General features: G+C 40.2%; 1 protein-coding gene across 1 annotated transcript; it reads right to left on the bottom strand.

The window, feature by feature from the left end:
- Positions 1 to 8916: 8916 nt before the first annotated feature.
- LOC103123421 (small ribosomal subunit protein mS22-like) lies at positions 8917 to 10603 on the bottom strand. The gene is made up of 2 exons (XM_007534075.3): positions 9612 to 10603; positions 8917 to 9067 (listed from the first exon to the last, which is right to left on the bottom strand). The coding sequence occupies exons 1-2, from the start codon at positions 10593 to 10595 to the stop codon at positions 8972 to 8974; spliced, it is 1080 nt and encodes a 359-aa protein (XP_007534137.1). The 5' UTR covers positions 10596 to 10603; the 3' UTR covers positions 8917 to 8971.
- Positions 10604 to 12871: the final 2268 nt, after the last annotated feature.

Here is a 12871-nt window from a genome sequence, read left to right as displayed (position 1 = left end):
CCTGGGGCTCCAACCTGGATCCTTACACCAGTTGTTGCACTTCATGCCATGTGTGTTTAACCCACTGCACTACACCCGACTCCCTGTGTACTTTCTAATTTTGGGTGATGAAAATTAAGGAAGCAGCTTGGGAGGTGGTTCAGTTGCTAAGAGCTCAGTGCAAATATGGGGTTTCAGGTCAGATCCTCCAACACTGCATATGTTGACACTGAGAAGAGCTCTGGTCTCTCTCATTAAATAAGTATCCCATTGAAACAATTACAAAAGTCATAACGTCTACCTTCTGCAGCCAAAAAGAATTTCTGTACATTCTCCCAGAGGAAGAGAAATGTTAGTGGAAGATGACCAGAGGGCTCTGAACACTAATTCCATCAGTACTCCCAGAGAGATGAGGAGAAAAGAAAATACATTCAGAAGTAGTAGTAGGTGTAGTTGTGACTTGTAAAGAAAGAGAAGATAGGACCATACAAATATATATAGTTATAGACATAATAGTCAATCCATATCTCTAACCTTGGGAGAACCACTGCAGTTTCTTTTTTTATTTTATTTTTAAATTATCTTTATTTCTTTGTTGGATAGAGTCAGCCAGAAATTAAGAAGGAAGTAGATGATAGAGAGGAAAAGAGAAAGACACTTGCAATACTGCTTCACTGCTTGTAAAACTTTCCCCCTGCAGGTGGGTACCAGGCCTTGAACCCAGGTCCATGGACACTGTAACATGTGCACTCAATCAAGTGTGACACCACCTAGCCCCACCACTGCAATTTGTAATGGAGGGAATGGGGACACAGAACTCTGGTTGTGGGGACAGAGTGAACTTATACCCCTGTTATTTTATAAATAACTAACAAAGAAACCTAAAATAAATAAATAGCTCATTAAAGAAATAGAAAAGTAAAAGTAATTTTCCCCCAAATACTTATTTATTTTATTTTTAATGAAAGAGAAAAGGAGACCAGAGCACTACTCATCTCTGGCTTATGGTGGTACAGGAGACTGAACCTGGGACCTGAGAGCCTCAAGCATAAAAGTCTTTTTCAGATTCATTACATTGTCTCCCCAGCCCATTTTCTTCCTTCCTTCCTTCCTTCCTTCCTTCCTTCCTTCCTTCCTTCCTTCCTTCCTTCTTTTCTTTCTTTCCTTCTTCATCTCTCATCCCCTTTCTTCATTCCTTTCTTTCTTTCTTTCTTTCTTTCTTTCTTTCTTTCTTTCTTTCATTCTTTCTTCCTTTCATCACCAATACAATAGAGCCAAGTAAATTTAAGAGTACAGATCTAGAAGTCCCAGGCAAACAGTACTTTAAGGTTTATAGGACTAGTCTTAAACTCAGCTGGAGGGAGAACACTTGTTCAACACCCCACAGAAAATTAGTTAAAATTAGAATTCTGTTTAGATATGTCTCTATGGCCGTTGGCAGTTCTCTGGACTATCATTATTCAAAGAGAGTTTGTGAACCAGCATTCCTGGATTAGGTTGGGTTTTGTTAGACATGCAAATTCAGCTCTCACTCCAGGCCTACAGAGTCAGAATCCAAATGTTATCAATATCTTCCCTGACTCCCTTGCTAATTAGCCTTTAAGATGAGAGGAGCCTGGAGTCCCAAATCCCAGAAGCAGAGATAAACTCAGAGAGCATTTGTTTGGTTCATGTTTTGTGGTTGTGTTCTACATCAGTTATCATTTAAAGATTTTTTTTGGAGGGGGAGCTGGGCAGTGGCTCACCCTCTAAGAGGTACATTATCACTCAGGAGAACTTGGGTTCAAGCAACTGGGCTCCCACCTTTAGGGGCTATGGGTCACAGTTGGTGAAACAATGCTACAGGTATCTCTCCTTATCACTTTATCCCTCTCTCTCACTGTCTTGAAAAAAAAAGTGATCTGAAACAGTGGAGTTATGCAGGTACGAAGTCCCACTGGTAACCTTTCTGGAAAAAAAAAATGGACATTTACTCAGGTATTGCATCATTTCTAGACAGAAGAACTTTAAAAGACATGCTTTACATGCATTCTGTCTTTCCCTCCTGCCTTTGATCACTTTCTAACTGACAGAGAAGACATACTACATGATTTGGGATTTGCATAAAGCCAAAAATAACTATCATATTATAACTGCCCAAGAGTCTTCTGCCAGGATTGCCTAATGTGTGACTGGCCCTGACCCAAAGACTAGGAAACTGGAATGCATATTTCAGCTTTGTGAAGGCTTCTAAAGTGGTCCTGTTTGTTAAGAAGATTGACATCAAACAGGTGAACAGAGTTTGCCCTGAGGCTTAATTCAGGGAATGAGTCAAGAAGCAGGTGCAGGATTTTACAAGTTTAAAAAAGATGAGGCCCAGAGGAGTTGTAACTCCTCTTGGAAAGAATTACTGTAGAGTCAGCTGAGAATCCTGCCATTTGTACTCTGGAAGTTTTCTATTCTCCCCGAGCAAAAACTAGCCAATTTTCCAGGTAAGAGAATGGAAACAACTGTGATATAGGATAGTGTTCTAAGTCATACAAGGTCAGTTTCTTTAAGTCCTCTCATGATTAAGTAACTCCTTTAACTCAATCTAAAGAGATGAGCTGAACATCAAGGAGAACAGGTAGGCCAGCAGTTTGTAAATGACCTTGATGTTTTGTCCTAAATTTCTGAACATATCACAACTGTGGTTCAGACCCTCCTTAATGGTTTGCATTTCTTAAGCAAGTGCTCAGTGCTGAGAAGGTAAAAGGTACAACCATCTAGACCAACTCACTCTTGTTCTCTGTTCTCTTGGCTTCTTAAAGCTGTTGGGCTTTTGAGCAGAAAGTAGGGTTGTTGTGGTTGGATACAGTAGAGCTTGTGGACATAATCACCATTAGCAAAACATCTAATAGTTTTCACCCTAGATAGATCATAATATGCCTTGCTCAAGGCCCTAGTATTGAGTCCCAGGGCATCACATGGAAGCATCATGGATGTAACTGGAGGAACTCCACAGATGGTGGAAGGGTGCAGAGTTGTTTCTGCCCTCTTTTTATCTCTAAATAAAAGGAATAAAAAATGGCCCTGAGAGACTGCTCTGTGGTCTCTCACAAGTGTTAGTCTCTGAGTTAATTCCCAAAGTGTTGCATTAAATAGGAAAGGACACACATTAGTAAGATGTTTACTCAACTGATGAAACAGAAAACACCTGGCTCTCCTAAAGTTGTTGACTAGTCCATCTCAGCTTGACTTCCTCTTCCAGCATAGATCAATCCTCCAAGTTCCTCTCAGACCTCTACCCCTTGTGATGGCATATAAGCTCTACCTGTTTCTTAATTTTTTTTAAAAAAAAGATTTCCTTTCCGTGTTTGGTTTTATTTTACCAGAGCACTGCTCAGCTCTGACTTATGGTATTGCTGGGAACTGAACCCGAGACTTTGGAGCCTCAGGCATGAGCATCTTTTGCAGAACTATTATGCTTTCTACCAGCCCAATTCTGCTTATTACTATCAATATATGTATTTGGGAGCCAGGTGCTGGCACACCTGGTTTGGTTCACATATTACAATGCACAAGGACCTGGGTTCAAGTCCCCACCCCACAACTTCAAAGGGAATGCTTGCAAGTGGTGAAGCACTGTTACAGGTATCTTTGTCTCTCTTCCTCTCTATATCCCCCTTTCTTCTTGATTTCTGGCTGTCTATGTCCAATAAATAAATAAAGATAATTTAAAAACTAAATATAGATATATATGTATTTTGATCTCTTTTTATTTTTTACTTGATAATGTTTTCAATGTTTATGCTGTATGAAGCCCCAGGTGTTTTTTTTATCTTCATATACTACTGTTTATTATTTACCAATATGTGTAATGATACAATGTGAATACAAACATAGTATGTGTATACGTATTTATCAAATGTGTGAATTATATATCTATATATAAATGACAATATTTTATATTTATTGAGCCCCTTACAAAATTGTTTGTGTCACGTGTAGTATGCAATTATTACCAACAATGCTGCCAAGAACAGATATTTAAATAAGTGTATCCATAGGGGCTTATGCTTAGCAACATGAAATCTGACAGTAAGGATCACTGATAGATATGCACAAATCTAGCAGGAGGTTTGGTTGGAGATTGAGTGACTGGGGCCTCAGCTTTGTTTGTTGTGATTTTCTGGCTACTTAAATTCAAGTTCCAGTAGCCCATTTTAATAAACTCTTTATTGAACTGTGAACACATGAAGTGACTCATACTCTGTGCACTTAGCCCGGTGTGCTACCACCCCTCACATGAGGTGACTTGTATAATTACTTTCCTAAAATAAAAAGACAGGACCAAGCAATAATACACCTAGTTCACCTGGTTGAGAGCACCTATTGCCATGCACAAGGACTCAGATCAAGTCTCCAGTACCAATCTGCGGGGATGTAGAGGGAGAGCTTCCTGTAGAATGAAGGTGTCTCTCTCACTCTCTATATCCCCTTCTCTCAGTTTCTCTCTGTTCTATCAAATTAAAAATAAGATATTAAAATAACATATAAAGTTACAATAAAAAGATTTATTTACTCATTATTGAGAGAAAGGGATTGAGCTTGGGATCTGATCTTTATAGTTCAATACTTCGTACCCAGCATGTTGTACAATGGATTGGGTAAAGCATTGAATTCTCAAGTGTGAGGTACCAAGTTTGATCAATGGCATTGCATTTCTCTTAGTGATGCTCTCTGAGTCTTTCTCACTCTTATTTATCTGGGGGGAAAAAGACCCAAATACTTTATCCATTGCACCACTTCCTAGGCCCTTATGATTATTTTTTTTAATGACTTTGTAGAATTTTTACTGAAGTAATTTAGAATGGAGGCAGGGGGTAGGGGGAGATAACATTTTAGTTATGCAAAATCAAGTTCATGCCTGAGGCTCCAAGGTCCCAGGTTATTTTAAGGTACCAAATCATTCTATATAATTTAGTTTAACAGCATACCCCAATACAAACTAAGTGTAGAAGCTGTTTTAAATTGCCCTACTTATTTATTTTTGCATGTGTCATCATTGCTTTAGGGGTAAGACTCCACCTTTATTACTAAGGCTCAAAACATAGAGCCTATGTTTTTGTTAAGAATTTTTAAAAATATTTATTATTTATTCCCTTTTGTTGCCCTTGTTGTTTTTTATTGTTGTAGTTATTATTATTGTTGTTGTCATTGTTGGATAGGACAGAGAGAAATGGAGAGAGGAGGGGAAGACAGAGAGGAGGAGAGAAAGACAGACACCTGCAGACCTGCTTCACCGCCTGTGAAGCGACTCCCCTGCAGGTGGAGAGCCAGGGTTCGAACCGGGATCCTTATGCCAGTCCTTGTGCTTTGCGCCACCTGCGTTTAACCCGCTGCGCTACATGCGCTGACCTTTATGTATATTAACTTTATGCACATGGTAGCTAACATTCATAGGGGTGACAAGTGGCTCAATAGGTAAAGTGCACAAGTTACTAGGTTCAAGGACCTGGGTTTGAGCCCTGGGCTACCACATGAGAATGCCTGCAAGGGAGAAGCTTCATGAGTAGTAGAGCAGGGCTGCAGTGCCTTGTCTACCTGCCTCTCTTTCCTATTATCTCTGTCTCTTACTCTACGTAAAAGAAAAAAAACAAAACAGTGAAGTTGTGCAGGCACCAAGACCCAGTGATCACCCATGGGCAACAACAGCGACAAAAAACACATGACAAAAGGAAAAAGGAAAGGCAAAAAAGGAAGGTAAAAGGGAAGGCAGGTCATGGCACTACAGTGTGCAAGGATCCAGGTTCAAGCCCCTGGTCCCCACCTGAAGAGAGGAAGCTTTACAAGTTGGTAAGCAGGTCTCTGTCTCTCTCCCTCTCAGTCTGCCCCTCCCCTCTCAGTTTCTCTGTGTCTTATCAAATAATAAATAAAGATTTTAAAATATACTATTAAAATGAAAAAAATGATTAAATCAAAATCATATTATCTTTGAAATCGCAAATGAAATTAATATCATGCAAGAGAATAAGCTAAACAGCAATGTTTTGTCTAGATAGTTATTTAGCATGATCTCATCAAGAGTAGCTTCAAGCTTTTATATTTGTATCACCTCAAGCAGTATAAATTAGGCAACTGCAATCGGTTTTTCTTGTCTGGGTTAACTGTTTCATCATTTAGTGTCAGTTCCCCTAAATCTTTGTCTACAGCTATTGCTTTCTTCATAGACTTCTTGAGAATTATATAGTGAGCTCTATTTTTTCCATTTTATCTTTTTATATTTTATTTATTTATTAATGAGAAAGGAGGAGAGCGAGAAAGAATCAGACATCACTACAATACATGTGCTGCTGGGGATCGAACTCAGGACTTCATGCTTGAAGAGTCCAATGCTTTATCTACTGCATCACCTCCCAGGCTGTTATTTTTATTTCTAAAAAAATGTGTTTTTTAAATTATTTATTCATTTTGCCTCCAGAGTTATTGCTGAAGTGTGGGACCTGCACTATGAATCCACTGCTCCTAATGGCCATTTTTTTTCCATTTTATTGGATAGAACATAGAGAAATTTAGAGATGAGTGAGAGGTACAGAGGGCAAGAAAAGACACCCACAGACCTGCTTCACCATCTGAGAAACATCCCCTCTGCAGGTCTGGAGAAGGTGCTCAAACCTGGATCCTTAAACAGTTCCTTGTGCTTAACCCAGTGCACCACCACACAGCCCCCTAAAATTGTATTTAATTGTAGAAAGAGGCCAGATACTGTTTAGTTCTGTCTTATGGTGGTGCTGGCAATTGAACCTGGGACATCTGAAGGAACGTCAGGCTTGCAAGTCTGATACTGAGTATCTCCCGATCCTCGTTTTCTCATGTTTATTAATGTCTAGCAATTTCTTCAGATAAAGATTTCTTCCTATAATTTCAGATTATCTGCAATTAACAGTCTCTAGAACCTCATGGGCATTATTTCCTTCTTTATTTTGCCACCTAGGTTAGAGCTGTGGCTCTGTGCCTGCAGGACTCCACTGTTTTTGGTGTCCACTTTCTCTTTTCTTTCTTCTAGGTAGTGAGTGAGAGACATGGGGATTAACAGACAGAGAGGGAAGGGAAGATACTGCAGATCTGCTCTATCACTTCTGAATCTTCCCTCCTGAAGATCCTCCAATAACCTGCCCTAGGATTTGATCCCTGCACACTTCTACTTTACTTATGTGCTCACCTGGGTGAAACACCTTCCTGCACACTATTTATTTTTTAATAATTCATGTATTTATTTTTATTTTACAAGATAGAGGTCAGACCATAACTCTGGTATTTAAAATCCTGGAGATTTAAACTCAGGACTTCAGGCTTGCAAGCCTAGCACTGTATCAATTTGGATCAACAAGACTGTTTACCAACAACTTAAAAACTAGTAGTATGGGGATGGAGAGACAGCATCATGGTTCTGCAAAAGATCTTCATACCTAAGGCTCTGAGGTCTCAGGTCCAATCCCCAGCACCACCATAAGCCAGAGCTGAGCTGGTCTATTTATCTCTCTCTCATTAAAACAAATAAGATATATATATATATATATATATGTATATGTATATATATATATTTTTTTAATTTTAAAAGGCCCTTGGTTAAAAGAGGAAAACAACTAGTATTTACTGAAGATGTGAACTTTAAAATGTTTGGTTTGGTTTAGTTTCCATATTTCTCAGTAAATTAGGATTATTTTGTGTTTTTGCATGCTCACAAATCAATTTATATGAAAATTTGATTTTATAAATTAATTTAATAGCAGGTGAAAACAGAAAAAAAATCTTTATGAAAACTGTAGAAATACAAAATCAAGGGGGCCCTGCCATGGCACAGCATGTCAAGCACACATACTAGGAAATGCAAGGACCTGTGCAAGGATCCAGGTTGGAGCCCCCTTGTCCCCACCTGCAGGGATGACACTTCACAAGTGGTAAAGCATGTTGAATGTGTCTGTGTTTCTCTCTACCTCTCTGTCTCCTCTTCCTCCTCTCTCAATGTCTCTCTGTCATAACCATTAAAAAATGGGCAAGGTGATTTTTCAATTCATACTATCATATCATCTGCAAATAGTGAGATTTTAACTTCTTTCCTTCTAATCTGTACCCCTTCAATTCCTTGCTCCTGCCTGATTGTGATGGCAAGAACTTCCAACACTATGAAGAATAGTAATGGTGATAGTGGGTAGCCCTGTCTAGTACCTGATCTAAGGGGGAAATTGTCCAGTTTTCCACCATTTAATATGATGTTGGCTGTAGGTTTGCTGTAGATGGACTCCACTATCTTGAGAAACTTTCCATGTATTCCCAATTTTTGCAGTGTTTTGATCATAAAGGGATGTTGGATTTTGTCAAAGGCTTTCTCTGCATCTATTGATAAAATCTTTGTGGTTTTTGGTCTTGCTTTTATTGATATGGTGGATCATGTTGATTTATTTATATATATTAAACCAACCTTGCATCCCTGGAATAAACTCCCCTTGGTTATGATGAATAAATCTTTTAATATGTTGCTATCCAGTTGGCTAGAATTTTGTTTTTACATAATCATCATGCCATCTCCTTGATCCTTAGCCTGCTCTTAACCAGAGAATTACTCAGCTTTGGCTTAGGGTGGGGGTGGAGAAAGAGGGGAGGAGGATAATGAACCTGAGACATCATAGCCCCAGTCATGAATGTCTGTTTGCATAATCACTATGCTTTTTCCCTGGCACTTGATGGCTCAAGCTTATATTACTACTTTTGGGAAAAAAAAAAAAAAGATTTTCCATTTACCGAGGTGTCAAAAATTTTTTCTCTCCTAAGTCACCTCCTAAAGTCTGTTTTTCAAGTAGGTTGATGTCAGGAACTACTACAGAAGTAAGATAGACATTTTCTTTTTCTTTAACTGTCTAATAATTTATTTTTATTTTATTTTTATTTTTTAAATATTTATTTATTTATTCCCTTTTGTTGCCCTTGTTTTTTTTTTTTTTTTTTTTTGTAAAATGAAATTTACTTATTTTTAGGAAGCTATAGAATGGCTGATGAATGTTTCTTGAAATGTTTGTAGTGCTAATTCTATATATGCTCCCTTCTGTGCTTCTGTTTTTGCAAAGACCTTCTGTTGTTAAAATTCGTAGGCGCTTGCTTCACGGCGGGTAACAGAGACGCGGAGACAACGGCTGGGCAGGGAAGCTGTATTTCTTTATTCAGGAACAACGATTCATAAACTAAGACAAACTAATCACCAAACAGAACTCTGCTGTCTCTTTGCAGCGGCACAAGCACTCCCTCTTACTCTGTAACTCGGGAACTCTCCAACTCTGGAACTCTGGAACTCTCGTACTGGGGAACCCTCTGAAACTCTTCCACTGTGGAACTGTCTCTTACTCTGTAACTCTGAAACTCTCGAACTCCGGAACTCTCCAACTCTGGAACTCTGGAACTCTCGTACTGGGGAACCCTCTGAAACTCTTCCACTGTGGAACTCTCTCTTACTCTGTAACTCTGAAACTCTCGAACTCCGGAACTCTCCAACTCTCGGACTCAGGAACCCTCTCTCGGGGTTCCTTGGGGCGGGGCCAAGCAGGCCCACAAAATTAACAGGACTGATGCAATTCTCTTGGCTGGGAAGAACTACCCAATGTAAAGCATACAACAACCTTGATTAGCTGCAGCCTTTCAGCAGCCTGCGCTCTGGCCTCCTGCGCTGACCGGCCATCTGGAGGGAGGAGGTGGTACAGCTGCACCAGGCTGGTGGCGTCCTCAGTTAAATCTCTCTGAATCTGGTCAATCAGTAAACCATCAATCTTTTTTTTATTTAGAAAATACCAAGCCATCCCACCAAAGTGCCGTGTTGAACGTAAGAGGTCATACTTTTCATGTTTATCTATATCTTCATAAGTCTGATGATGAACTTTGATATATTCAGCAGAATCTGGTTCAAACTGGGCAACACAGAGATTAAGGACATCTACATGTCGGTCTTGACTGTACATGGTTTTGAGATTTTCTTCCCTGAAAATTACTGGTGTTAAAATTCTGCGACCTTCTTTGGGGAAATTGATTTGTATCATCAGGTCCCGTTCTTCCCAAGTGGCTTTGCGTAATGTGCCACTTGGTTCTCTGACAACAATAAAACGCTCCCGGTGTGGCAAGCTGTATGAAATATCAGTAAACACGTATTTGGCAGTTTCTGTTCTTTCCAAAATCTTATCTTCGGCCAGCACGTCATTTATGGGTGTTCGCTCTTCCAGAACTGGCGGCATCTTTAACCGTACTTTAGCTGCCTCAATTGCTCGCCTTGTAGCCTCTTCCAGCTGGACATGGGTCATCAGCTTGTATTTTGGCGGCTTTAGCTGCTGGAGAGCTGGCTTAAAAACCTTCTGCAAATTCAAACCTGTTATCTTGATGAGTATGTTTTGGACTTCCTCATCCATAAATGTAGGTTTCTTGATCGCTGGGCTGCCAGATCCAGTCTCAGAGCAGAGCCGACGGCATGGTGTTCCCGCCACACAGGGACCCGGCAGCGACTGGAACTGGGCGGCGGCCTGGAGCCATGCTTGGACTTGGAAACAGATCGGCTTGGCACCCAGAGAACCGCCCAGGAGGTTCCATAGGGATGCAGATACTCTGAGTGCCGCCATGATGGCTAGGGGGTCGCCCTTGTTTTTTATAGTTGTAGTTATTACTATTGTTGATGTCATCGTTGTTGGATAGAACACAGAGAAATGGAGAGAGGAGGGGAAGAGAGGAGAAGAGAAGGATAGACACCTGCAGACCTGCTTCACCTCCTGTGAAGTGACTCCCCTGCAGGTGGGGAGCTGGGGACTCGAACCGCGATCCTTAGGCTGGTCCTTGCGCTTTGTGCCACCTGTGCTTAACCCGCTGCGCTACAGCTCGACTCCCAATAATTTATTTTATGTATTGGGTAGAGACTGAGAGAAATTGAGTGGGGAGGAGGAGATAGATGGGATCCAGAGAAACTTGCACCAACACTGGTTTACCACTCACAGGAAACTTTTCCTCTGCAGGTGCTGACCTAGTACTTGAACCCAGTCCTTGTGCTAAACTGGGTGTATCACAAACCACCCTAAAATTTATATCTTAAAGACACAGAGAAAGGATGTATTTTTTTTCCCCAAGTTTTGTTGATATTTGCCTTTTATCAGAGCTTAAGGTAACTGTTGCTTTAAAGTTTTTTTTTTTTTTAATAGGGCAGTTTGTTCTCAAAGTCCTTATCTTTTACAATATTGATGAGCATTTTGAGATACAAATAAAGGGACTTAGAGTTACACCTAGGGGATGTATTACTGGTTTTGTAAGAAGTCTGAGACAAAGGCAATAGCTTTAAATTTATTTTTGTTTTACTTTTAGATAGAGACAAAGAAAAAGGGAAAAATGGAGGGAGGGAAAGAGGAAGAGGGAGAGGGAGAGAGAAAGAGAGAGAGAGATGGATGCACCACAGTACTGAAACCTCCTTCAATGTATTCAGAGCGAAACTCTAATTTTAGTTATCATGCACATAGCAAAGCTGTGCACTCTTCTCCACCAAGTATTATATATATATTTCTTTATTCAAGTTCATGTAGTTTAATTTATATTCCATATATGGGTGAAATTATCCCATAATTGTCCTTCACTTCCTTGCCTACTTCACTAAGCATAGTCATATTTGTCCCCAAGGACAATATAGTCTTTATTAACTGCTTGAGTAGTACTCCATTGAGTATGTGTAGTATATGTTCCATGATGTATTTTTTTCAAATATAAGAATCAAATGAGTGATGTTTATTTCATTGTTAAAGCCCCCCCCATCTAAGTATGATTCACAGATTATTTTTAATTTTCCAATATTTTAAGCTTTTAATGAAAAGGCACAGACAAAAGAAGCATGTAGACCATTTTGGGTTATGATGCATGACACCATATAGAAGCTGATGCCTTTTTTATTTACCTCTAAGGCTCCACTTACTTTACTTTTTTTTTTTTACTTACTCAACTCACTTACTTTCTAAGCCACACTTAAACCTATTAAATACAGCTTCTGGGTGTAAAACAGCAGGAGATCAAGGGAGCTGTTTCACTGACCCAAAGATAACTGTATTTCTTAACACCAAGGGTCAGGTCACAGTCTGAGTGACTGCTATCAAGGGACTGAACACCCATCTAATTATATCTTCAGAGTTCTTCTTAGTTTTTATGTGGTGCTGGGAATGAATCCAGGGCTTTTTGCACATGCAATACTGTTGGTGATCAATCTTCCAGGAGAGAGATGGGGAGGAGGAGGAGAAAAGGAGGGGGAAGAGGAGAGGGAGGGGGAAGAGGAGGGGGAAAGGAAAGGGGGAGGGCAGAGGGGAAGGGGAGAGGGAGAGAGAAACCAATCAATGGCACACCCAGTTAAGCACACATAGTATAAAACACAAGGAGCCATGCAAGGATCTGGGTTTGAGCCTCTGGCTCCTACTTGCAGGGAGGATACTTCACAAGTGGTGAAGCAGGTCAGCAGGTATCTCTCTCTCACTCTCTATCTCCTCCTCCTTCTCTCTGTCCTTTCCAATAAAATGGCTGCCAGTAACAGTGGATTTGTAGTGCTGACATTGAGCCCCAGAGGTAACCATAGAGGCAAAAAATAAATAGTTACAGGTCCGGTGGTAGCGCAGCCATTTAAGCGCACATGGTGCCATGCACAAGGACCATGTAAGGATCCCGGTTCAAGCCCCTGGCTCCCCACAGGTAGGGGAGTCACTTCACAGGCAGTGAAGCAGGTCTGCAGGTGTCTTTCTCTCCCTCTCTCTGCCTTCCCCTCCTCTTTCCATTTCTCTCTGTTCTATCCAACAATGACATCAGTAACAACAACAATAACTATAACAAAAATAAAACAATAAGGGCAACAAAAGGAGGCAAAAGCAAATAATAAAAA

The sequence above is a fragment of the Erinaceus europaeus genome, chromosome 20, assembly GCF_950295315.1.
Source record: "Erinaceus europaeus chromosome 20, mEriEur2.1, whole genome shotgun sequence".
Classification (NCBI taxonomy): Eukaryota; Metazoa; Chordata; class Mammalia; order Eulipotyphla; family Erinaceidae; genus Erinaceus; species Erinaceus europaeus.
The sequence above is the reverse complement of the archived record's forward strand: the minus strand, read 5'-3'. Positions and strand labels throughout refer to the sequence as shown.